The sequence below is a fragment of the Microchirus variegatus genome, assembly GCF_963457635.1.
Source record: "Microchirus variegatus genome assembly, chromosome: 2".
NCBI classification, from domain to species: Eukaryota; Metazoa; Chordata; class Actinopteri; order Pleuronectiformes; family Soleidae; genus Microchirus; species Microchirus variegatus.
Window position 1 is genome coordinate 30,402,809 of NC_139803.1, and position 27,257 is coordinate 30,430,065.

A 27,257-nucleotide genomic window follows, 5' to 3' on the forward strand; every position below is an offset into this window, starting at 1 on the left:
AAAAACAAATATCCATCTTTTATATTGCTTGTTGACAAGCAAACTGTACATGAGGTATTACTTAATTCCCTTGAATCAATCTCTTTACATTCCGTTCTTGAAGGGATGAGGTATTAAACATTGGTTGAGATACATATGGTTTGTATATAGAAGAAAAAACTAACCTACTTAGTTGGGGGATATGGGACAAAGCCAGTAACATATACCTTTTTTTTTTTAATTTTATAAATAGGTCTGACTCTGTACTTGCATAACACTTAATGACTCCTGATGATCAAGTGCTTTATACAGCTTTGCCATTGGTTCATTCACACACGTACACACACGGTATGAAAGCCACTTAACAAGGTGTACTTAACATTTTCAAACACAACAGACAGAAAACAAAGACAATTTTTTGTCATGATTGGTTAGAAACTCAAATGTACAAAAAATAAAAATGTCACTAACCAACAGCTCAAGGAGAACCTCCCTCTCATAGGTCGTGTTTTGCCCTTCAGGCAGCTCTGGCAGCAGACACAGGTACGAAGCCACCTGGTGGAGCATATTGGGGCTGGACAGGAAGATAAAATGTGTAAGCAAGAAAAGTACCATGTGCACAGGATAGAATCAGGGAAATACAATCAAGCAAATAACTGACTACTTTACAAAGAACATATTTTACAAGATCAGAAAGGGTCAAGATTCAACAACTCTACTTTAACCTGTGATGAAAATTTTGTAAATTGTGGCACTGCATCACCGAGTGTCGATGCAGTGCCCCATATAAAATTCTTTATGCTTGTTATCATTATGGCACAAAGACTTGCACTCCTGCTCTGTCAGCATGTGTGAAAAGAGGCTGAGGTGCAGCGATGCGACAGGATTATGAAAATCAAAGCCCTTCTTTTCTTTTGAACGTCTGAGGTGTGGCGCTCTGCATACAGACCTGTGTTAATGAGGCTGACACACTGTGACACAGGCAGGGTCTGGTACACTGCAAAAAGACAGGGACTGGACACATTGTGACAGGCCCTGCACAGCGACACGTGGCAGTGACCGACTATATCAGTGTGTCTGCATGCATTTTACTTGTTGTGATGCCACGCTTGGCCAATGGGATAGCATTTCTGCCAATGCTGCAGTTTGGTGGCTCACTGGATGACCTGGCATCGGTCATGTGGACATTCCTTCCCTTAGCAACAAAATAACAGCAGCACAACAACTCACTCTGGGTAATGATGATGACTGGACCAGGTCATGACTGACAGCTGAGCCACAGGCAGGGTCATTTAAAGATGCGAATGACTGACCATGCTTATAGAACTATTAACAGAACCAAATACACAAATCTTAACATTTCACAAAGTGATGAATAACTTTCAATTAGGTGTGTGTGGGTGTGTGTGTGGGGGTGTGTGTGTGTGGGTGTGTGTGTGTGTGTGTGTGTGTGTGTGTGTGTGTGTGTGTGTGTGTGTGTGTGTGTGTGTGTGTAAAAGAATAGGTTTATAAATGTGAGGCCAGGCAATGCAGTAATACTGTGTTTGTGTGTTTGAAGGACTTAGCAGATAAATTCAGCATCGCTGGTGACTGGGAGCTAAGCCCATGGGTATTGCAGCTGGAATAAACTGGCATTAGTATTAGATGTTTGGATGAAAAGTGCCTCGATAATTCTGATTGGCATATTGTGAGTTCCCCAGGAGCTTCTTTGGTGACAGTTGTGGAGCAGGGAACAATGCACTTCCTACTATATTCAAAACCCTAATTCTGGGGAAAAGGAGCAGAGCTTTCAGAAAAGGATGAAATGTTTGAGCTAAAGTCTGCACCTGATTCAGCTCAGTTTGGCTCATAACCCTCTGCCTGACTTAAAGCAACTTGGTGTGAGGTTTAAGCATTTATAATCCACAATACAAGTTAAAAAGAGGTGATGGTGATAGAAACATGAACTGCTAAGAGGAATTTTGTGTTTTTCCAACATGGCTTCTCAGAGCAATTATGACAAATATACATGACACATCACTTCTGTACTAAAAAAAAAAAGACATAATGAGTCAGTCACTTAAAGTCAAAATGCGACGGCTTTAAGACATTTGAAAGAGAGTCAGTAATAAAAAAAATAATGAAAGGCTAGAAAATAAGCAATCGGAAATCACCCATAAATTCACGTCTCTTGCCCGTCATACACATGTACAAGTTAGAAAAACCACACACTGGTTCGGTGGATAAAAGCGAGGGTGGTCCTTTTTGGCTCTTTAGCAAGCTAATATTATCTGACAAACAAAGCTGTTCATAGAGTATCTTCTCAAGCCACTGCAAATCGATTAAATTAATGAGGCGTGCCTCGCTCTCTGGCTGGTACCAGCTGCCTGTTTAAGGGCTCACTTGCTGCCATTTAGCAAGGAAGTCAAGCAACAAAGGTACTGCTGATGCTGTACTGCAAACATAGGACCAATATGGGTACAGTCACTGTCACTAAGACTTCAGTCATCAGTTTTTTGTACTCAGTCTATGTCCACGGCCACTTTATTAGTAACAATTCATTGTACGATTGCTCACTCCAAATCTTGCATAGCCTCCCACCATAATAATCTACCATTCACAATATTCATCCTTTACCTGAGCTGTCCAAAGAATTTGGTCAAGGATTCCCGAGTGTCTACTGAAGCGACATTTGACAGAGCAAAGTCCTGCAACTCTGGGAAGTGAGCAAAGGCTGCCCTCTGCAAGACAGAAGCAAAGAGCAAAAACACTGATGTCACAATAACATTACTTATATATACAGACCAGGATATGAAACGTTAATATGACCCAACACACAAGAATAATGCAGTTATTTTCCACATCTTTACCTGCAGGGAGGTGATTTTGTCATAGTGCAGGGAAGTCATCTCTTTCTGTGTCAGGGCATTTCCTGTCTGGTCATTGATCTCAAAGCCTGTGTAGAACTTCAGCATGTCCAACAACTATGAAGATGAAGCAACAGCATTATAACAAGTTACTTTCACCATTTGAAATGAGAGCAGGGGCCAGGGTGATCTCAAGGTACAGGGACGTATGGATGGACAGTACCAGCATCTTCACATTTGTTCGTTTTAAGCAGGGGGAGTTTTGTGTTGCATACCAGCACTTCCCACAAGCTGTCAGCTCTTACAGGCCACGTGCTGCTAAAAAAAATTAAAGCATCGGCATTTTGTTGGTCGGGCACTCAGCTGTTGCGTAAGACAGAGATGGATCTGCAACAGCAGTGCAGGTGTCGTCTGACATCTTGTCATATTTTGCTTTTTAGACTGGACTTTGAGGAAACTGCTGCTACAGCTCACACATCAGGGAGTTTTAATTTGCAAAAAATGCACCGTCTGTGTGTGATCTGTAGAATCAATATAGGTAACAATAAAGTTACACCTATTTTTTAAATTACTGACTGTTAACTGGGTCATGGGTGTCACTCTTTCAAACTGATAATTGTTCAAATAAAACATAATAAAAAGAGAAAGAGAAAAGATAAATAACTTCTACATATTTTTAATGACCTTGATGGCTTTTAGGTTAGCCATTAATTAAAATTACGGTAAATAATAATGAAACATGCATTGTTTCCTTGGTGGATTCTGCAGATCACACATGGAAGCAATTTCAATCTCAATTGTTTTTTAGCTGCACACTAAAAGACTGACCTGTGTGTGTAGGCGTGAGAAAGCGAAAAGAGCGAGCAGCAGCAGCAGTTTCAAAAGAGCAGATTATGATTAAACACCTCGCTACAGCTGTGCCAGTTAGCTCACCTGCACTGGTGCAACTGAAGCAGCTCCACTATGCACCTCCTGTCTCCTCAGCAGCCATGCGGCAATTTACAAAACGCAGATGGGCTAATTTATTTATAATGGAATCACAACGACGAACACAATACTTTTGACAGCATTAGAAATACATATTCATATAACAGATCCTGTTGTTGCACTGTACTTGCATTCAAACTGCAGTCTGACTGCTGCATCTGCAGTGATTAACCAGAAACACTCACTGTAGCCGAGCTAAACAACAGTTAATAGTGAAATGAGTTGCATGCTTCTGTGCATGTGTATGCATATATTCTTCTCATGTCTCTGTGTGTGTGTGTGTGTGTGTGTGTGTGTGTGTGTGTGTGTGTGTGTGTGTGTGTGTGTGTGTGTGTGTGTGTGTGTGTGTGTGTTACCTGGCAGAAGAGGTGTCCCTCCTTCTCTCTCTGGGTGAGGCTGGACAGATGGCATCTTACCACCAAATGAGAGTCATCCATCACTGTATTAAACCAACGTCTGGTGGGAAGCAGGGCCTAGAATTACAGAAAATGCAAGTTGAGACTACATTCTTACAGCTGTGGTTACCAGAACAACTGAAGACAATACAAAGACCAATTTAATTTTGAACTAAATTTAGATGACGCCGCTCATCACAGAAAAACGAATGTGGTATTGTATGAACCGACACCTCTCTCAGGGAGTCAAAATAATCAATTTATCGAACAACAACAACCACGTTTCCCAGAATCTGGACCATGATTATCTATAAATCCTATCTATCCATAATATTTTCTTGTCTTGAGGTTGCTTTAAAACATAGGACAGGGAAACAACACACTGAACAGTCAGATGTGAAGACAACAGGAAAAAAAACTAGCTTAGCGGCAAATTGTTACTTGATGTAGTGCAGAAAACATGACATGAAAGCAAAAGCATTGAAAATCTGTCAAAATGAGATGACAAATGTGCTTTGGTTGAAAGGCGGAAAGCCTAAGTGAGAGCGTGAGTGCCTGGTGTACACAGCAAAAAAGGAGTCTATTACATTGTAAAGCCTGTAAGAGAAGAACTGCTCTGAGGAAAAAAAAAAGAAATTGAGCATTAAATACTGAAAACCCCTCAAAAATATCCATTCTTCATTTAATTGGTAACTACTCTTCAAAAAGAAAGCGACTGCAGTTATACCTAAATGCTGAAAGAACAGATATCTTTATACGCAACAGCCATCTTTGATCTCAGCACAGTCGTGACAGCCAGTACAGAAGAGGCATAGAAAAAGAAAAGAGGATATTTTTCCCCAGCATTCATTTTCAGGTGGTCATTAGAGAGCGGAAGTATGGATTTCAGGCAACTGAGGCTTTGTAAAAGGATAGCGCAAAGGGACAGGAGATGTCTCTGGAGACGGTCAGCTTGCCGACCACGAGCTGCTGCCAGGAACACCAAGGCTGGCCTGTCAGCAGATAGCCAGATGAAATCTATAGAGCCTGTGCTTGCTCATAGCGGCAGATTTGCAAAGGCAGCATCAATGTTTTGCGACATTGTGTCTTAATTTCAGGCCGCCAACCACATGAAAAGTGTGCCTTCTTAAAGCAATTTAGATGTTACTACCATGAAATCACAAGTCTTGCACTGAATCTCAAGAAAGACACATGCAAACAGAGCCAAGTGAATGTGGTCAGAGGAGCATTTGTGTTGTTGCACAAACAACTTTCATACAAACAACAACCACACCGAATAGCAAAAAACCCCACAAGTTATTAAATATATGCAAATCTGCCCAACATCTGTGCTAAACACCAGCATTACACCACTGCTGCATTTTACATAAAAACATTTTCAGACAGCAGATTTGTAGTGAACTAATCCTAACCCATCAAGGTTAAGACATTTGATAGTGAATTAAGAGACTTCCATTCGGTGAAGAAACAGTAAGCCTCCTGTTCCTTCAAACATAAAGATGGTTCTCTCAGATCTTAACATTTCATCGAGCAGACACTGCACATCACTCTACACCTTAAACCACATGTCAAAAAAGCCAGGCTGTTGGGCTGAAAATAACCTCTCTTGCCCTGATCAAAGACTCCTGTTTCAAATCCTGCATAGCTGTGCAGACAGCAATGACAGTGACGCATTGGGTGGAGCTGAGGCTGGACATTTATCCACTGCCTGTTGACCTGAGTAAGCTATAAACATGAAGGACAAAAGGCAAATGAGCACTGCAGACTCGGATGTCCACACCACTCCATTCACCAAGATAGCACGATTAAGTACACCGCAAAACCTCGACTCTTCTCATATACACACACAGTGACATTTTATGTGTGCGTCATATCTTAATGTTACCATTAATGACACAAAAACATATTTACTGAATGAGATTATGGAATTTTAGGTGATGGCTTACCTCTAAATCAATCATGAGTTCAATGAATCGCTCACAAAAATGTACTTTGTCCATGGATACAGCCCCTATGGAAAAGGAGCGAAGACCACATAGGTGAGCACTTCACTTCACATCAGAGGATTCATGTTGCTAATGACAGATACAATCTGACAGACATGTAGACATAACGACATGAACATGTGATGCTAAAAAAAGATATAGAGCGGTGCCATGTAGCAGTGGAAGGGAGGTTGTGCGGTTATCACCAAGGACACGAGGGACGCAAACTCGTATGAACAACACCCACCATGTTGTCATGCTGAGTGTGTGAGCCTCACAATGAGATACTGCAATGCCAGCACAGCCACATGCTGGGACCTCAGCCCTCATTAAGCATGTTGGTGTGCGCGTGCTGGTGAGGACACATTTAAAGTAGATACATGCAGCAAGTATCAGAGTGATGAGACTCCCGCTGGGGTTTGGATCATAATCTAGTCTGTCTGTTTTGAATTCTACCTAAACACACAGATGCACATATTCTGTTTTTAGCATTCAGGTGGGGGGGGGGCTCTGTGTCAGTCTACATTACAATAAAGTAGTCAGTGCCAGTGGCTCCATGGTAGCTGGACCACATGCGCCTTTGGTGGCCACACGACTTAGAAGGAGGGAGCAATGGAACGAAAATTGTGATGAAAGAGGTAATATTGTGTTTCACACTGCTGCCGCGGCCTTGAGTTGAAGAGATGTGCTCTCTCTAAGCTCTAAGCTTTAAAGCCTGAGCACATTTATCATGCTGGGAATGGTAACAAGAGAACTTGCAAAGGCATCTTTGCAGTAACTCAGCATAGTGAATTTTAATAAGAATTATGAATTTTCTGATTAAAATACAACCCAGATATTGTTGCTTAAGACATTCCATGTTAATTCATTGGATAAAATAACACAGAAATCCTGAGGGAAATACTAGCATTTCTTCCTTTACCTGTTGGTGGAATTGAGGCAAGAACGCCAAGAAATTTTTTAATAAGAGCAGAGAGGAAGGTCCTTTCTTTTTTTGCCCTGAGAAAGACACAAAACATAAAAATCAGAGAGTGCTTAGTGCTCCTAAAATTTTCAAAGCTGAACGTGCAAGCAAGGGGATAACAATTACTGCTCAGCTGCATCAGCATCCATCTTTTCAAACTTCTTCTTTATTAGATTCCAGAACTTCTGCAGCTTTGGAACTTTCTTCAGCTCGTGTTGAAGTCTAGACTGAAAACATGAGAGAAACAAAATCAGTATTCTCAATGAAGTTAAAGATCACATTCATAACAAGAAAGTAATTAAAACTGAATCAAGCCAATAGGTCGGCATCTTACTGGCAAGAGGCACAGCCACATGGGCAGAGAGATGAGCTGCTGCACCTGTTCTCTGATCAAATCTACCTCCTGGGAGAGAGAGAACAGAACAAGAGAGGGAGAGAGGAGGGAGATATCAAAATGTACTACCTATGACAGATTTCTTATTACACTTCATCCTATAATAAAAGCCTGCAACTAAAATATTTAGATGCCTTTATATGATACAATCAAAGTGCAGCAGGCTATCACAGCAGATTTCAAAGTGAAACATCTGCAGAGCTTCCCTGTGGTTTAAATGTGGCTATACAGATGGGTGCAAGTTGAAGCAAAATAAATCTGACTAGTGCAGGACTGCCACCTAGTGGACATTAGAAACAACTGCATTCACTTTCATGCTTGAATAACAATGTGGAACGGGGTTTCTAACTCCTGGGGAGATTGTTTCCCTGCTCCAACACACCTGATACAAACACATTTTGTTTTTAAATTTGTTATCAGGCTGACTGACGAGCTGACTATTTGAATCAGGTGTGTTTGAGCAGGGACACACCAAAAACATACATGACAGAAATTATAGGGTATTCTAATGTCCTAGATTTATAATGAAATAATAACAGTAGTTATCTTTCCTAACTACAATAGAACTCAATGACAACCAAGCATCTTTGTTGAGCCAGAGTCATGGAGATACACACAAATAGCACCTACATAAACTACCTAAACCATATTATTTTAAAACATTTAGATGTGATATCAGCACAGTGGCGCTTACCAGACTGTTGAAGCAGTGGTCCAGAAAGACAAGCAGCACAGTTTGTTCCTTCAGAGTGAGGCCAGCTTCCTCGCCTGCCAAAATAGCTTCCATCACACACTTAAAAAAGAAAGGGAAGTGGCTGGGTTCCTTCTTGAACACCTAAAATACACAATAGAAAAGAAAAAAAGCTGGTGTTTAACATGACATGACAATTTGTCTAATCTTAAATATGTAATGGATTTGTATTGTACCTCCCAAGCTGGGACATTCTCTCTGAATTTTTCATTGACAATGCAGCAAATGGACATGAGGAAGGCGTTGCTAGATCCCTCTGGAGTGTAGTTCACCCACAGGTAGTTCTCAAGGTACTGGCTGGAAGGATAAGATGGATGGCAAATAAATGACAAAGACTGTACATCCATTCACCAATATCAGTGGCTACTTGGTAAGTAGAGCAAATTACAAATAGAGATATGTTACCTGAACTCAAGCAGCATGATTTTTCTGATGGAAAATCTGAAAACACACAAGAAAGATAAAATCTGTAAAGTTGGTTTAAAAGGCACTTGAAGCTAAAACTGCAATTTGGTCATTTACTTACTTGGCCTCGACAATTTCTTTATTGTAAACATCTTCCATCACCTAAACAAACAGGGGAGGAGTTTAGGCAAACATATAACCTGGTTTCTTTGATTGGTAAATGATGATTAAACAAAAAACAATAAAGGTTAAAACTGATGAAGACATATAATATAATACTACATTCTCATAAATACAGTTAACAAAATATGTCCACTTCCTACAAAAATTATACATCTCTAAGATATTGCAATGCAAATACTTTACCTTTGGGTCAAATGGTAGTTTATTCTTTGCATGGGGAGCCCAGTATTTGTTGGCCAACTGAAACAATAATTAACATTAAACATCATGAATTCATTAAGCAGCACACACACACACACAAATGGGACATATTATGTGTTACAGGATAGCGTATGAGTGGAAAACATTCATCTATAAATACAAGGAACGTCTGTCTGTCTCAAGGGTAATTTCACAGTTGCATGAGTAAAGGTCTAATAGCAATGTACTTTATAATATATAATGTCCTGGTATACAAATAATAAACATATAACAGCTCATTCACATCATACATTGCCAAGCCCTAAATCATGCAATAAGCATCTCCTAAAATGTACAGTTCAGATTATCTTTAACGGCTAACGTCACAGCACGTGAAAAGACATGGAAGAGTTATTACAAGAGTCATGTGCATGTAAAGTGCAGATTACCTGAGTGACATAATCTGCGTTGATCTGCGACACAGAAGGGGCTGCAGCCTTTTTAGAGGGCGTCTCTTTCTCCATGGTGCAACCTTCCACAGCAGCTACAATGGTGACTGTAAGGTAAACAGCAGACATACAACATATCGTTTGAATGCTGCTACATGTATGTGTTTAACATAACGAAACGCAATAACAATCAAAGTGGCTTAACAACCTGGGATAAAAAAAACAGTGCGCCACTAAGTTTTAACGCCAGGTGTATTGAATGAATGAATGAATGAATCGTTTATTTCGGGCATGACAAGTAACCAACATCTGCACACATCAGCATTTAAATTCATACACATGACCGAAAGGGACAGCGGGAGAAGCAAAGCTTATCTAGTCCCGCCCCCATTACACAGAAAATGTTATATCTTCTTTTTTTTTTTTTTTCTTACTGTCTTAACTTTCGACAATATTGACGTCGCAGCAACAATGGCATAAGGCTGCAGTTCATCTCAACATCTCAACTTGAGGTTTAAGTTAGCTAGCTGCAGTAAAAGGTTTAATTAAATAATAAATGAGGTAAGTATATTTATGAGCAAGACTAGAAATACTAATTGCTTTTGTTGTTTTTATCACCCCAACAAAATAATAAAATGGCCTTGAGCCACAGTTATCACTATCAGGTGGTGAGCTAAGCTAATAGGCTCTCGACACTATAACACAGGTCAGTCCAGTCGTTTTGGTGATATCCGTACACACATTGTTCCACGGCGAACACAACTATGTGATATAAAGTAAACTCACTGACCTTTATTTGCTTTACAGCAAAAGAGAAGCTTTCGTGAGCTGCTCGATACGCATGTACACAACTAATACGCGCTGCATGCGAACAACTTCCTCAATGGGTCCGTCTCAAACATCGTCCCCGCGCACACAGTGCACGTCTTCCGTTCCGCGCGTCTTCTTCTTCTTCTTGGTTTTTAAAGGCGGCTGGCCCACGTACATTATGGGACATTACCGCCACCTACTGACCGGGCGTGTGGGTCCGGCTCCAATTTCCTCTCCCAAATGTTCTCCTAATTATTTATATAATAATATATATTATATAATATAATAATATATATTATATAATATAATAATATATATATAGTATTACTATTATTATTAATAATAAAAGTAATAATATATATACATACAAACCAGTATACTATATATATATATATATATATACATATATATATATAAATTATACACATATCATTATACATATATTCTGACTTTCCAAAACATTGGACTCATACAAAGTACAACATTTTATGAAAGTTGTTTTAATGAACAGCCATAATAAATTGTACAAGATTTAGAACAAAATACCAAATCAAAGAAAAATACAATGCATTCATTTGAAATCACATCAATACTAGACATTTTAGGTATATAAAAAAGAACAAACATATCCTGATCGTCATAAACACCATTTGAGAACTAGTCGTCATCATACACAATAAGTGTATACACTACATTTGATTATTGTATATGAGTCAGGCTGTGTTTTCTGGCATGTGATGTCTGTGTAAAGGTTTTGCCACAAATGCCACATTTAAATGGCCTCTGGCCTGTGTGGACAATATAATGCCTGTGAAGTTTAGAAGGAGACACAAAATGTTTGAAGCAAACGTCACACTGATTCTTCGGGGCAGAAGTTGTCAATTTAGGAGCGGGACAAAGATGTTTCTTGAGATCCCGTTTGCTCGTAAAGCTAACAGCGCACTTGCCACATTCAAACACCATTAATGGTTCACACCTGTCATGACTGAGCACGTTGTTCTTGTCTGAAACAGCTGTGATGCTTTCATACCGACATGGTATTTCTACATTATGCATATTATGTTGATATAACATAGGTGCACCTGCAATAGCTTGATTTTGGATTAGATTATCCATCTCAGGGGCAGGCTCTGAGGGAAATGAATAACTACACTGGTCTGTAGCCTGATCGTAACCGATTGCAGTGTCATTTAAAGACACTGATTCAATATCCTCTTTAAATCCTACTTCTGGTATTGACAGCCATGTTGTGTCCACTGCCTCTGTGATACACGAGACATCTCCAACACCAGAATAACACGACTCACTCTGCTGTCTCACTGCTCTCACACTGAAATCTGGATTATCAGTGAGGTTGTCGACGCATTTATTCTGGGGGTGGGTGATGTTTTTTATTACCCTGCTGCGAGTATAATGTGAGGTCCTGCTTCCCTGTCTGCATCTGTGCTCGTGAACTTTCAGATGACAACGCTGAGTAAAGGTTTTGCTACACAACGTACATTTAAAAGGCCTCAATCCAGAGTGAGTCATAAAGTGCCTTGAGAGTTTGTATGAAGAAGTAAAGTTCTTAGAGCATATTCGACATGTGTGAAGTTTCTTTGTTTTACTTTTCGACTCACTCTGCTGTCTCACGGCTCTCACACTGAAATCTGGATTATCAGTGAGGTTGTCGACGCATTTATTCTGGGGGTGGGTGATGTTTTTTATTACCCTGCTGCGAGTATAATGTGAGGTCCTGCTTCCCTGTCTGCATCTGTGCTCGTGAACTTTCAGATGACAACGCTGAGTAAAGGTTTTGCTACACAACGCACATTTAAAAGGCCTCAATCCAGAGTGAGTCATAAAGTGCCTTGAGAGTTTGTATGAAGAAGTAAAGTTCTTAGAGCATATACGACATGTGTGAAGTTTCTTTGCTTTACTTTTCGACACACTCTGCTGTCTCACGGCTCTCAAACTGAAATCTGGATTATCAGTGAGGTTGTCGAGGCATTTATTCTGGGGGTGGGTGATATTTTTTATTACCTTGCTGCGAGTATAATGTGAGGTCCTGCCTTCCTGTCTGCATCTGTGCTCATGAACTTTGAGATGACAACGCTGAGCAAATGTTTTGCTACACAACGCGCATTTAAACGGCCTCAACCCAGAGTGAGTCACCACGTGCCTTGAGAGTTTGTATGAAGAAGTAAAGTTCTTAGAGCATATTCGACATGTGTGAAGTTTCTTTGTTTTACTTTTCGTGTTTGTCTTCAGGCTACAGGCTGAACTCATGACAGATGTATTTGCAGGCTGTTGTGGGGTTGGGACACTAACAGTGATCCTTGAGTAAAGCTGCTGCTGCTGACAACTTGTTTTAAGCTTCTTGATGTTCACCTGTCGATTGACTGGTTTTGACAGTTTCCCGGGACAGCGTGTCCTTTCATGTCTTTTCAGATGTGAAGTTTGCCCAAAAGCTCGACCACACTTAGGACACGGAAACGGCTTCAAGCCAGTGTGCACCATCTCATGCCTTTGTAATTTAGACGCACTCTGGAAACACTTAAAACAATGGAAGCACTTGTGTCGTGCATTGCCAGGATTTTGCATTGATTTAGCCATCTGAGTGCCTTTTACTTTAACCGTGGAAACTTTTCTGATGTGTAATGTCTCGTTTTGGTTGAAGGTACGTGGGAACAATTTGTTCCTTGATTCTCTTTTGCTGTTATTCTGAGTAATTACTGCAGCAGTACATGTCTCAATTTCCTGTTTTGGCACTAACATTTTGTTGTTTGGGACATCGTTAAGCCCACCTGTGTGTGAGGGCGGACGACTGATATACAACGATCGCTGTTTCTGATATCTAGACCAGAGGTGCGTGCGAGAATGGACCCTCAAGTGTGTCTCCTGTTGAAATCTCTTTCCACATATGTCACAGTGGAATGGCCTATGTCCAGTATGAGTCATCATGTGCCTCTGAAGTTTGGAACCCGATGGAAAACATTTTGAACACATATAGCACTCATGTGAAGTATTAATCTGATCACTGGTGCTGCTCTGGCGTTTTGTCGACAAAGCATCCTGAGATGAGGAGGCATCCCAAAGTTCTCTCCATGATTCTGGCTCAACAAAGATGCTGGAGTCAGTGTGATCTGCATGACTACCTTCAGGTACTTCAGAATCACATATTTTCAAATCATGACTGTTAGTCATAGTCCTGTTTTGCACAGAATGTCCCGATTCTTCACTGTTCTGGTGAATTTTGCAATGATGTATTAAGTTCACTTCTAACCTAAACGATCTGTTGCAGCTCATACACTGAAAGGGTTTCATATCTTTTTTTGTGAACTCTTGTGCTGGTTTTACAACTGCATCCAACTTCATTTCAGTCTTATTTACACTTGGTTGACATTGTAACATGAGTTCCACTGATGAATTCAGATGACTGGAAGGGTCTTGAAGTGATCGATCATGTCTACTTTCTGCATTGAGCCCAGAAAGTGGACATCTATTTGCTAAATGTGTTTTCAAGTGTGGTTTTTGCGTAAAGGCTTTCTGGCAAACTGTACACGAGTAGGGTTTTTGTCCTGTATGCGTCTGGAAATGTCTTTGCAGATGGTATGGTGAACCAAAGGTTTTAAAACATTCACGACAGTGGTGTTTCGGACCTATTTTGCTTTTACATGAGCTTTTCAAGTCTCGTCGCGGCAAGCACTTTTTCAAATTAATCTTCGCTGAAGAAGTCTGGCCCTTCTCAGTAGATTTATGAATTGGTGAATGAATCCAAAGCTGAAGAGATGAACTAAAACACTTCAGGCAGATTTTGCATGTGAATCCTTTGCGGCTCCTGCGGCTAGATGCATCCATGGTGACTGAACCATCATCTGCATATGCCACATTTGTTCTTCTATTTCCAGTCTGAGACAAAGGACGACATGACTTTTGAGTTACAGTTCCTCTTTTCCATTCTGGCGTTATAGCACAGTTGTCAAGTGTGCCGACTCCTGTAGCTGGTTTATCAAGGTTGGGTTTCTTCCGGTCATTTGCCAAATTGCCACTGCCTCGTGGATTCTGTGAAGTGTGGACATTCAGCAAGTGTGTTTTTAAATGCACAGGTTGTGTGAAGGCTTTTCCACAGATTTCACAGACGTAGGGCTTCTGGCCAGTATGGACGACCTGATGTCTCCTAAGTTTATACGGTGTTAGGAAAGATTTACCACAAACAGCACACCAATGCATCCTTACATCAGCGTGGATAATCCTTTTTTGCTCGACCTATGACAAAACACATGATATAAAACTTAAAAACATTTTTTTTAAAAGTGGGACAGTTTACAAAAATAAAACTACTCTTACTTTATATAATATTCAATTAATGTTACAAAGTTATAAGCCTAAAAATGAAAGAGTACAACATTTTAACGACACAATAGGATTGCATGCTAACCATCACTGTTAGCAATATCAGAGGGTGGGGGAAAGTCATTTCAAGTTACAAACATATCAAAAATAAAGAAAAATGTCGAAATCAGCCACCTACCCAGCTGTGTAACCTTGCTTCGGGGTGGTTTGAGTCAAATAAACTTACTATAACATTACAAGTATTCGTTATTTAGGGAAAATGTGTCGTATATTGTCTTAGCTTTCATGCTAACGGTGCGGCAATCTCTGACGTCATACCGGGAACTGAAATGTACGTCCCTCAATGTGTACGACGGGAAACACATGGCTTTGGTTCCTGTCCGTGGCAAAATAATGTCCCTTTAAAACTATTAAGTATTTACGAGTTTTAAGTTGTTTTCATCGAATTCGAAAATTGTAATCACGAAGTCACTGTAAGGGTATTATTTAAAACGTTTAATGACTAAATATTTCCAAAAAAATTTACTCATAACAGTGTGAAAATTTGCCAGACTGCTTTAAAACAAACACTTTGTATACAGCCAGCTTGTCATTTCCAGTCTAGCTTTGAATCCCTGTATTGCTACATTAAATATAGTCTGGAGTAGTGTCAAATATGTCATAAACTGGTTTGCTGTCCTGCACTGTGTAAGATGCGTGTACAATTTTGATTTTAAACCCTGACAAAAATTAAACATTTTTAGAGATCAATTCCATGTATTGTTTTTCTTTAATATCTTAAAGTGATCCAGTAAAGTAAAGGCACATGTTATTATGCTGCTTGGATTTTCTTCGACTCTGCTGCCTTTCAGTTGCACTTTTTAGGGCTGACCACGAGAGGGCAGCAGACACCACTCAATAACATGATATGGCTTAACAGTGCTGCAGGCAGAACCAGTTGTATTTTAAGTCATTGTAGTGACCATAAATATATGCTTTTACATGTCACGGAACTAAAACAATACATTACAACACAAAATGATGCAAACTAACAAAACCACAGTCAGTGAACCAAACCAACCTCAACGTCAGGAGGCATTTTGTGCAGCAAGGTTATTACTGCACGAGGCTTCCCTACTGTAGCCCACTGCAATTGGGAAACTGAGTCACACACATCAGCCTCTTTGGCCTGGGGGTGGAAAAGCAGAGTTAAAGTCCACGTATGAGGCCACAATGACAATGGCCGCAGGCTGGTACGCTGCACACAAAAGGACAATGTTTGCCACAACAGCTCGTTCTGTTTGCACAGTGGTTGCAGGTCAGCTTGGTTGAAAATGTATATTTGCCAAAACTCATGAGAAAACCAAATGTCACCCTGTCTTTTTTCATTTGGTGAGGGAGCACAGTGGGGAGGACACAAACAAGTGTCTGCCACAGGCTTTCATACTGGCTATGATGAGGCTGAGTTGAGTAGAAACATGCTCACTGAAAGACTGACGAGTGACTGCCGTGTACTGAATTTTATTCATGTTTTTTATTGAAATTATAAACCTTGCATTTGAATTAAATCTTACAGATTGTATAAGCTTTGAACACAACCTTCTTAGACAACACCTGACTTGATGTTAAATACACATTGTGATATTTAACGAACCAAGAAAATGCACAAATCCACATTTATTGAAATAACTGCAATACAAAATAATAATTGTCAGTGGAATTTATGGTTACATACTTAATTGAGGTATAAACACACATAATAAAGTAATTTAGTGCCCACATCTTTATTTTGGGGCTGATCTGACAACTGCATTATTGGAAAATTCAGAATCCCCCCTCTGGTGCAAACCAAACGTGAACATTTACACACAACCGCTTGTATATTTTATGGGGCACCGGCTTGTTTGCACTCGTAAATAATTGCTTGTTTGTGTTTTTTTTTCAACCTCCAATAAAAAAAAAAATCTTAGGGCTCTATTGGCCGTCTCCATTGTTCAATTTTTGATAACAACAATCAAAACAACACTGGTGGGTGAAGATCAATAGCCCACTCCGTCCTCCTGCCATCACAAGCACGATGAAGAGAATTGCCGGAGTGAAGATGCTTTCCAACTCGGTCATCAATATAGTTCATGATCTTTGAGAAAAGAAATGTTCCAGGAGCAATGGTTAATAGTGTTATTTTCTTCACACATCGTCACATTGACAATCCCCCCCCAACACACACACACACACACACCTGCCCTGCGGCTGTGTGTGGCGGTGTCTCTCTCCTATTAACCAGGTTGCCTTAGAATCAATACAAAACATAAAGAGGCTTAATCTTTTCAGGTGCTTGGTGCTGATTGCCTATTACACAATAATAACACGTCTTGAATCCCTTGGACCATGAGCGTACGACACAGTCCTTCTCATCACACAGCCACACACCAGTCGCACAGTAAATCTATACGTGTACAACTGAACAGATGGTGTCAGTGGTGGCACTGGGCCTTTATGAGGACTGTTAGTTAGCGTGCTAAGGGAGATTCTACCAGAAACAGTAGGATTCAGGGGGATATAGTTTATCATCCTGTGGAACGAGACACTGCTACTGTCTCCTTTTGTAGACTATGCTCTCTTGTCTTCTGGTATGCAGGCTCGGGTTATAGCAGTTCCATGAGACTCCTCTCCAAGGCAGAACAACAGCTGCTGCAGTCTACAACTCCACTGGAGGACACAGTGGATTACTGGCCAAAGTTCTGCGGTGTGAAGTGGAATAAACACATCCTCCACGCCGACGCACAACAGAAACCACTTGGAGACAGACAAAGCTTTGCATTTCAACAATCAGCGGTGACAAACATTAATGAGCGGTTATGCCTCATGTCTTTCCTTTTTCCACAGTCACTGACGTCCTGTTGTAAGTCATGAGGTGTTGGTCTGTAACAGTCGCTTCTGCAGAAAAGCCCCACTAAATTCCAGTGCTGCTGAGGACTGAGAGAGTGGCTGTGTGTTTTTTTTTTTTTTTATAAACTAAGCCAGCAAGACAGGTGGATGATCTGGGAATCAGGCAAGTCCAGGACCGGAACCAGGACCACAGATGGACTGGACTCTTCCAGAGAGCTTCTTAAACTTTCTTCAAGTCCTGGCAGGTAGAGATTGAGAAAGAGATTAGACGGTGAGGGCATAAGACGACAAAGTCATTAGTTTCAGGAGAATTTTTAACTGCAGTTGGGCACAAAGTTCTCATGTCCCAGGACAGAGGTTACACTTAACCCTTAGACTGGGGAACATGGGCCTATTTACAAATTATTGGCATTCTTATTACATCCTTGGCAGATTGCAAACATTCTCCCAGTTCAGTCTCCTGCTGGGGAGACATATGGTCAGCAAGGACTGAACTCTAAGCCACCCCTCTAAAAACTGCACAGTTGAGTCATACACAAGTAAACACAAGGGTTAGGGGGTGGGTACAAACTGTGCCATGCCCTTTTTGGACAACTGAGCAGCTTTTTGGGGTGGGGGTGTGGAAGGGATCCTCTGTTCCTGTGGGTTTTGGGACTGCGGCCTCAGCCAAACCGGAGTAGTCTCTTACCTTGAACTTTGCAATCACAACTAAAGGGATGATGTCTATGAGTGTCCTCACTAAAAATGCTGTACAGGAATGTGTGTGTGCGTTTGTGTGGTCAGACTACAGATGGACAGTGGGCAATGTGAGAATTTCGTCGAGCATCTCAGAGCCCGGTCTTGATGACAGCCCGTCTACTTAGCAGCAGCCCGCTGGGACACTGCCTCTTCCCTCTTCTGCCATGTGAACTAATTGGTCACAAGTGTTCCTGTCTCACGGTTGACTGTCCTCTCTTATTTCTGCTGATATAACAGCATGCTGGGACCTGGGTGTGGTCGCCATGATCTGGCATGGCCGTAACAGTTTCTTCAGATTCACCACATCCATCTAAAAGTAATCTCCATTCTTAATAGACAAATACAAACTAGTCATTTTTAATAACGTCTACCAGTGCTGCAGCGCTGTTGTCTGACATCTATGTGAACTTGTTGACAGAGAAATGAGGACAGAGGTTTTAAGGGCAGGTCCACAGTCTTTAATAAGCCTCATTCTCTTTCATTTCCAGCGCACGCCGCATGCAAAATATCCACACAAAGAGCCCACACAAACCTAATTAGCTCATTCACACAAAAGCCTAAAATGCTCCCATTGAACACAGGAATTCCCAGGGGGCATTAAAAACCCTAAATGTATGTTATCAGAGCACGGGGTGCACCCTGGGAAGCAGGATATCTCTGGAGATGGCTGGTTGACAACTGCACGAGCAGGAGAAATGAAAGACAGGGATGGTTTTAGAGGGAGAGGAAACACACCCTTCAACACACCTTGTACACTAAATCTGTTTTATGTCAGGAAGTTGTAATCTTTGTACAAGATGCCTTCTCATTGAGTCTCTCTCATTGTCCGTGCGTGCTTATGCATGGTTGAGAGACTCGGGGGGGTGAAAACGGCTTGAGTGACCATGCAATTTTGCGTGATTTTGTCTTAAAAGCGAGTAATTACACAGCGCCTCGCTTCAATCCCTAGAAACTATTCTTTAAATATTGCACAAAATCCTGTCCCCTGGTCTCACAGACCCCCCACCCCCCCTTTGGGCTACACAGGGGAGCCATCATATAAGAGAGCCCCAGTGGACAGGGGATGGAAGATTCAAAAGCTGTCACATTAGCAATGGGATGGAACTAAACCATCCACCCAGAGGAGGACCGGCCATTATTCTGCTTCACAGTAAACACTGCTAAACCATTAGAAATTTCTGTTTGAACAAATTAATATTTAAAGGCTGTAAATTGTGAGTAAATAGAAGGAGAAGGAAAATGTGGAGTGGCATAGCTGATGCCTGCTGGGCAAGTGGACAATGCCCAAAGCCACCGGGTTTTTAAATTTTTTTTTAATTTAGTTGCACTGATGAACCGGTAAACATGGTGCTGGCTCATGAAAATTTAAAGCTCCCATAGCGTGGTCCTATTGCACATATATGTTAGTTATGGTCTACTTACATACATTAACTTGTATGTAACTCGCCTTTGTCCCGGCATCAGACACAGAGTCAGAAGACACTGTCGCTCGTGAAACACCTCCACAACAGACATTCTTCTTCTGCTGCGGTTCAATGTACGCAACTGGATGTGCAAGGACTAGTGCCCGGAGCAGAAGGATCTGCTGTTCGTGAGAACTACTGTTTAAGTAACCAGAACAGGTTTTTTCAGAGATCTTGCTGAGCCCGAGACTACAATACAGCACAGCGTTCTCAGCAGTGGCTGAACTGAACTGTGCATTTCTTTAAACCAAAAACATTTTCCAGATATTTCACTCACTAGTACAACATGTGGAATGAGTAAACACACAAATGTTTTCCTCCAAAGTCAACAACTGCCCACTCTCTTGACTTAAAACTTGAACTGCTCCATCCAGTAATAGTATTATATTTTGACTATGATATATTATATATACACCCGACTTTTCATAAGGTTTCTTTAGCTCCCAGTCGGGGGTTGTGTCTGTGTTGTGAGGGCCTTTCAATGAGAGAACCTCTCTATCATAAGTAACAAGTTGAGACAAGATGTTTAAAGGTTTCATTTGGAGCATATGTCATGTCTTTCAGCTGTGAATCCTAACGCAAGTAACCGAAGGAGGGGGGAGGGGGGAGGGGGGAGGGGGGAGGGGGGGGCGTGTGTTCAGTGCAGTGCAGTCACATTACGCTCCAGTGTTGTTGTCTGTCTGCCTGCTGACGGCAGCAGTTGCGATGCGAGTGCCAGAGGTGTTACTTTTCTTCCTTTGACTTTTTGGATTCATCACCCAATGAGCATCGGCTGTGACCCATAAACACGCCTGTGGGTGAGCTTCCAGGGCACGGCTGTGCGTGCAGAGTAAGGTAACAGATTCCAGCTCAATGATGAGTCAGTAAATGGTTTTAGGCAGGCGAGCAGGCGGCCTGTGCAGCCTATAATCAAAGGAAAATACACCTCAATGGCAAATATTGACGTTGATTTAACTCCAGATGACCCAGTAAATAATCTAAATTTAAAAATAATGTGATTACAGTCTAACTATTTTGTTTTGCGTGATGATAAATCAAACAAAACGACATGTGTCATACATCATGTATCAGCGCTGAAGAACAATTATACAATTAGGTAATAATATAACAAATAGCACTGTTACTGTGTCACACATATATCAAACTATATTCTTAGAAGATCAAACCTGTGCCGTTCATCACTGATAACCATAATTTAATGTCCGCCAGAAGATGAGTTATGTCAAAGCTGAGAATGACAGTAAGATGGCTACTTTGGCACCGACTCAAAAATGTTAATTGAGTGCTTCGGCAATGAGTTGACAAGTGAGCGCGTGTGATCGATGGCGCTCATCGCCCGCTTTTCCCTCGGAGAGAACATTTCTCAGGATAAAACAAATTCCACTGCACATATGTCTTGATGAGAACTTCGAATCCTGGGAGCAGTGGATGGCGGCGTATAAAAGTGTAATGATGACAAAAGACTGCCAGCTGCTTGGGTTACTGTACACAGTGAAGACACAACAAATGACTTACAATAATTAAACACAGGAAGGAGGGAAGCTCCTCTGGAGAGGCTGCTTTGTGGAATACTTTATGGAGGATACTTAACTAGTGTCAGTGCAAACTTTCTTTGAAAAGAGAGAGTTGAAAGAGACGGGCTGTCACTTTGTTTTCATTAATACAGCAGTGTATGTCACCAGTGTTGCCTCAACAGAACAGCTTACTTAAGATAGATAATCTTAATATTTCATTCGCTTAAAGCTTGTGTGTCTGGAGCGAGATATCGTGACATACCTTCAACAGTTCGCTGTGCCATCGAGTTGCCACACTTGTAAAACACTCTGGCACACAGTGGCACCAGCTCGGCGTCCATCTTCTTTATGGCCTTTTTGAACGTAACAGCAACCACGTCTGTTACGTCCTTGACGTCCTCAACCTCCAGGTCGTCTCGAGTTACAGTCGGGGAAAGAGAGAGAGAAAGGGAAGCGCTGCACCTGTCAGCGGACATTACACTGTGGCACTCAATGGATCCGCATGCCGCTCGTGCAGTCATGTGACAGGAAGTCCTTTTGCTGTGATCGTCCTGAACTGCAGTTACGTGAAGCTCAACGTCTGCACCCTTTGGTAAAGCAGGCACGACAACGACCAGCAATGGAGGAGATTTCATCTCAGGCTCCCACAGCAAGTCCTGCAATGCAAACAAATGACATTCATACAAATCGGTCAGTAAATTATACGCTTGTTTCAACACACATCAAATGTATGGTCCCCCCCTGCTGGGATGCATTCTGAGCTCTCTGATCACAAACACTACACCACCGACGTTAAACATTATTGTAAAGCACATCATAAAGATTCTACCACACAGCACAAAGACGGGCGTTTTCCTTGACAGACTGACAGGCTATCAATTAATGTGAGATTGTGAGGTGACCCTCGGTAATGATAGTGTTACAAACAACCCGAAAAGAATCCATAATGCTCCCAGCCATCGCAAATGCACACACTTGTTCACTTTGTGCTGCGTTTCCTGGCGTGACAGCTTTCACCTTTTCGGAGAAGATCATTCATAACATGCTACGGCACACATGCATTTAGTTGGAATGAAAATGTGTCTCCATTTTAGTTACAGAGCCAAAATGTTTTTCTTTTCCCCTCTTCTGGACAGAAGGCCATTAGCAGAAACACAATGTCTTGAAGCAGTGCTACAATGTGGCTCTCTAATAATACTTGGTTGTGGCTAATGGGAGAGAAATTAGTGTTTTATATAACCCTCGTTTCAGCTGGAGTCGATAGGGCAAAAACACTTAAACCCCCTTTTCAGCTTGCTGGATCAATTTTCATCCACTTACACCCCACTTCGTAAGTGCAGAATAATAACAGGTTATGTGTGTGCAGGGGGTTACGTTAACTTTTCTTCACTCGGCGGAGAGCCGAGCTTGTGGCGATCAACAATACCAATCACACGAGCGGAGAACAATAGCCGTGTCAGCGCCGACCTCTTAGCATGTCAGACAAAGGTGACAGCACACATACATGTCCTGTGCTTTGATAAATGTTATATTAGCACTTCTGACACCCGCCACGTATTTCTCCTAGAGGGAGCTGCTCATGCACTTGTCAATAGTGATTGAACATGGAACAGAGAGTGGGAACTCGGGGAGAGAAGTGACAGGACATGTGGACTTGCTCAGCCAGGCTTAAAGGCCACCCTGCAGGCCTTGGTTGCTGAGGCTCTATACTCGCCTAACTGTCCACGGGGGAGATCAGGAGACTTCAGCACTCTGCTCCAGCCTCTGGCAGGACTTTAGTCTTACAGTACAGTCGCTGACTTTTTGTCAAAGCTGTTGGACAAGGCTAGGTTGGTTTTTTATTCATATACATGAGGTAGGAAGTTTGTTCGGCTGTCCGGTGTACATGCATGTTTCAGACGTGACTGTGGTTAGAGCATCATTATAGGTGTGTTTTACTGCCAGAGGAGAGGGAGAGGGAGGGGGACAAAGGCTGACATCCTTACCTGACCACTGAGATCAAGATATAATCTGTGACATGTCTGCATTCAAATATTTAAAAGCATGTTTCTATACTATTTTATAATTTAACACTCTTCAGATCCAAAGAAATGCCTTTAGAATAAATGCACCACTGTACTCCTCTTAGTCCTGCAAATATCTAAAAAATAAAAGCAAAAATTAAAGGAAACACTAGAGTGCTTTTACTTTGAAACAGATACAGGACGTGTTGTGTTTGTTCATGGAGAGAAACGGAAAGAGAGAGAGGAGTCTGTCGGTCAATGTCAGACTTTTTAAACAGCATGTTTTAATCAAATTAAATAAAAATAAAAAGCAAGACTAAAAGGTGACTTTGGGGGAAAAGAGGATCAGTCACTGGATCAGGAAGTGAGATAAAGCTCCCCAACATCAAGGTCTTTAGTTTTTGTTTTGTTACATACTCTGCATTGAAATCAAACTTTGATGAATGGTGGAGTTAGAAGGGTCAGTCAGGGTGTGTGTGTGTGTGAGTGTTCTGTTTGGCTCTAAACTAGCAACTTAACACGCTTGTTCTACTGACTCCATTTCACTGCAGTTCCAGGGCATGCAGCCGTTCCCCCATTGTGCTTTCTTACTCCGCAGGCAGCAGGTAAATGCATGAAGTCCAAATCTGCTGGGCTCAGCTCTCTCCGCTGATGGGGTGTGACCTGCCTCTCCTTATGTTTGTTTTCCTTCTCCCCACTTTTCCGCCCTCTAACTCACGTCCATGTGCCTGGAGCGTGCGGCGGGCTAAGATGGCTGAGAGGCGTAAAAGCCGAACGGTAAACACGGTAATAAGGAAGTGGTGTAAAGGTGGGGAACAGCGGGGAGCTGATGGGACTGCACTGCTTAGCCAGTTCCCCTACATTTCCTGCCCAGCGGGAAACCTTCAGCATGTGGCTCGAAGTCTCAGCACTTACTGTAATGCTGTCAGTCTACTATGATATTCCTTTTCCATTCAACTCTCTTCTCTCCGGATTCCAGTGAATCTCTGAAGCCCATTGTGTAAATAAAACACAGGGTCATGCAGGGAAGAAACTCTCCATACTACTATTAATCTGTTTTACCTTACAAAAACACAAAGTATTGCTGCATTTTTTGACTGTTTTCAGAACTGGTTATTGCTGCAGTCATTTTAACATTTATTGACTCAACACATCAACATCTCCTTGTTCATCAAACCCGATGCACACACAAAGGCAAACAGGCTATTTGTGGTTTAATGCGCCGTAATTGCAATTTCACACTTATGGAGACTCCAGTATGCTCCCAATTAACCCTGCAAGCTTCTTCATCCACCTGATTAGATAAATTATCAACGCGCAACAACAATATGGCTTCAATGGCCCCACAGACACACTCTGTACTGCACTGGTAGTGGTTCTTCCTTTATAAACATGCACTTCACTGGTTTGGTAGATAAAAAATACACACTGAAAAGTCAACTGTTTATATGTTTGGCATTCATTCATACACCTGAACTTGACTTCTTTAAAAGGTCTAATGTCATCATACATCATCTGTGTAGATTCTCATTCATCCAGGTTGGTAGCAACTTGAAGAAAAACTGGAAATCCAGATTCAATGTGTTTTGGGTCTGATGTCTTTTGGGATAAAGGTTAGGAAGAAGTGTAAATTGGCAATTTAATTGCTTACTATCGCTATTGCTTAACCATCTAATTAGCTGTAAATACAATCCCATGTTTTTGCCAATGAGAGTTAAAAGATTAAATAAGCCTTTATTGTTTATTTTAAATTAATAACATATTTCAATGTTCTTTTTCCAACACTAATCTATGCTATATATGCATACATAATTGCATGCACATTTCTTTACAGATGCCAATATAACAAGTGAGGCTGGGTGAGTTACCAAACACCTTATGTTAACTCTGATCTCAAGAGAGTTTCTCATCTGTTTGCAGGTGAAAACCCTGCGATGTCAGTTATAGAGCTACTTAATCTGGAAGTCCTTTGAAAATAAAACATGGCTCAAGAAATCCCTGGTCATGTAGATTAATATTTCAGATTTTTCTGTCACAACAGATGGGCAATGTTGCCGATCGTCAGTGACCATTGGCACAAGTATTTTACACATTCCCTTAAGTGTTATCCTGTGTCACATACATAAAATTCTAACATTTGAAAGCTACTGAGAATATGATTGCTGGTATTAATATATATCATGTTGAATTTCATACACTGATGACTTTTGAGAATGTGACACAAAGTTGACATCTACGAGAGTTTTTAAACTCAGTTCAGAGCCACATACTGGGGGTGGGCTCCTGCCGTTCTCCCTCGGGCCCTATTCCCATGGCGAGACAGATTACTGTGGGAGGAGAAGGGCTGCCAGGGGAAACTGGTGCCCTGTAAGACTTATGGAAGCCGGGGTTGTAAGCTGGGCCAGTGGAACGGAGGGAGGTGGCAGGGAAGAGGGGTGGAGACGGGGGATAAGCTGCTTGGAGAGTTGAACGTTGCTCCAAAACGGTGTGTGGGGGGCAAAGGATTAGGGAGGCTCTGAGGAAGACATCTGCTTCTGTGCCAAGCTCCACATTATCAAAGACACCAGCGTTTTCCCATATCATCAACTTTTCATGAGCACACTCACTGGTAAATATCAGTCGCAGAGGCTCGGGGTCTCGAGGGAGGAGAAAAGGGCAAAGAACTTCCCCTTATTTTCACAAGGACACAAATCTGAAAGGCCTCACTAAAAACTTGGATACCATACAAGTTTCTCTGGAAGTGGATCCCACTGTCTTTTCACTCAATATTTCCTCTGCATCTATATTAAAAACAGCTCCTTAAAACAAGCATCACTTTCGTAAAACTGACTGACCTCATCTTCCTCCTCGTCGCGCTGCATGCTCTGCCAGACGGCTCTGATGACTGCGATGTCTTGACGTTTCGTGGCGTAGCAGTGAGCCTGGAGAACATGAGCCACGGTCAAGCCACTGATCACAGCCTCCAGGACCTTCTTCACGTGGCTGAAGGACACGCGGGCCTGCGTCCTGGTGCCTGCCTTCGCCAACTGCATGGTGCATGGGACCAGAGCAATTTGGCCTGCACAGAAAACCGACTCATTTACCTGAACATAAACACAACACAGAGAGGAAAAACACAAACTCTTTGTTAGAGATTGAGAGATTGAACAAGATTGAGCTTTGATGACGTGACACAGTGGTCAAACTACATGATAAATTCATCCAGTAGAAATTAATGGATAAAAATGACATTTTTTTCGCCACTTTTTCATTTCTGCAGCTGTTCTAGATTAAAAGTGTTGCAAACGTGCAGAAAAGCTGTTAAAACACTTGCATTCATTCCCCGTTAACTGCTTAAAATAAAGAAAATATAAACATTTAAATAGACACATATAAACTCACTCCGCACACCACATAGAAAAACATCCAACTCCAAAAAAAGAAAATTATGATATTCATCAGTGAGGTGCTATAATCAAATTAACAGTAATTATAAGTACATGTTTGAGTCGCGGTGCATTAATTATCAACTTCCACCTCTCCCACTTTTCAGCATCTTATCACCAACAATTTTCATTTCACAGTTATAAAACGAGCAGGTATTCAGCGAGAAGCCAGCGAATGCATCTCTGTGGCACCACTGTTATTTATGAGTATAATTAAGCATGTGATAATAAGCTCAATTCTCTGTTAAATACCTCCAGCTCTTTGAATAATGAAACATGGGGGGGGGGGGGGGGAGATCTATCTGTTTAATGCAGAGCGGCGAGTTAGGATGAGGAGTGACATTAAGGAGGTCAAGTCTTTAGAGACCTTGTAGCTCATCAGTGTGTGAGCTTGAATGGCATTAGAGCGCTGGACACTCAATGCAAATAGATGCTGTTGATACATGTTGATAATTGCTGGCCTGTGCAGGGACACATGCAGATGTCCAGGGAGCCGCGGCGCAGGCCACAATCAATTGATACACAGGCTCGAGACAAGACACTTTGGCTAATTAGCAAAAGGCACAGCGTGGAGGACCGTGTT

General features: G+C 41.6%; 3 protein-coding genes across 5 annotated transcripts in view; all 3 read right to left on the reverse strand.

The window, feature by feature from the left end:
* Positions 1 to 10,410, reverse strand: part of aqr (aquarius intron-binding spliceosomal factor) — a 39,108-nt gene extending 28,698 nt beyond the window's left edge. For both annotated transcript variants that reach the window (XM_083910839.1, XM_083910838.1), the window contains exons 1-15: positions 10,309 to 10,410; positions 9,519 to 9,625; positions 9,073 to 9,129; positions 8,828 to 8,868; positions 8,707 to 8,742; positions 8,478 to 8,598; positions 8,245 to 8,385; positions 7,491 to 7,559; positions 7,283 to 7,383; positions 7,115 to 7,191; positions 6,154 to 6,218; positions 4,169 to 4,285; positions 2,829 to 2,942; positions 2,596 to 2,699; positions 451 to 553 (exon numbers count right to left, since the gene is read on the reverse strand). In XM_083910839.1, coding sequence (XP_083766965.1) covers positions 451 to 553; positions 2,596 to 2,699; positions 2,829 to 2,942; positions 4,169 to 4,285; positions 6,154 to 6,218; positions 7,115 to 7,191; positions 7,283 to 7,383; positions 7,491 to 7,559; positions 8,245 to 8,385; positions 8,478 to 8,598; positions 8,707 to 8,742; positions 8,828 to 8,868; positions 9,073 to 9,129; positions 9,519 to 9,593 — 1,221 coding nt within the window. In that variant the 5' untranslated portion in view covers positions 9,594 to 9,625; positions 10,309 to 10,410. The remainder of the gene's footprint in view (positions 1 to 450; positions 554 to 2,595; positions 2,700 to 2,828; positions 2,943 to 4,168; positions 4,286 to 6,153; positions 6,219 to 7,114; positions 7,192 to 7,282; positions 7,384 to 7,490; positions 7,560 to 8,244; positions 8,386 to 8,477; positions 8,599 to 8,706; positions 8,743 to 8,827; positions 8,869 to 9,072; positions 9,130 to 9,518; positions 9,626 to 10,308) is intronic.
* Positions 10,411 to 11,027: 617 nt separating this feature from the next.
* Positions 11,028 to 13,514, reverse strand: LOC310941324 (uncharacterized protein; the record flags this gene model as incomplete). Its single annotated transcript, XM_083906479.1, has 2 exons — positions 11,028 to 11,590; positions 12,560 to 13,514. 2 exons carry the CDS (start codon positions 13,512 to 13,514, stop codon positions 11,028 to 11,030), a joined length of 1,518 nt encoding a protein of 505 aa, XP_083762605.1.
* A 4,136-nt stretch (positions 13,515 to 17,650) lies between these two features.
* dph6 (diphthamine biosynthesis 6) overlaps positions 17,651 to 27,257 on the reverse strand; it is a gene marked incomplete at its 3' end in the record, with an annotated part of 51,322 nt that continues 41,715 nt past the window's right edge. Inside the window, exons 13-16 of one of the 2 annotated variants that reach the window (XM_083910650.1) lie at positions 26,080 to 26,332; positions 23,366 to 23,376; positions 21,509 to 21,902; positions 17,651 to 17,769 (exon numbers count right to left, since the gene is read on the reverse strand). In XM_083910650.1, coding sequence (XP_083766776.1) covers positions 17,651 to 17,769; positions 21,509 to 21,902; positions 23,366 to 23,376; positions 26,080 to 26,332 — 777 coding nt within the window. The remainder of the gene's footprint in view (positions 17,770 to 21,508; positions 21,903 to 23,365; positions 23,377 to 26,079; positions 26,333 to 27,257) is intronic. The other variant, XM_083910649.1, reaches the window with a different exon arrangement.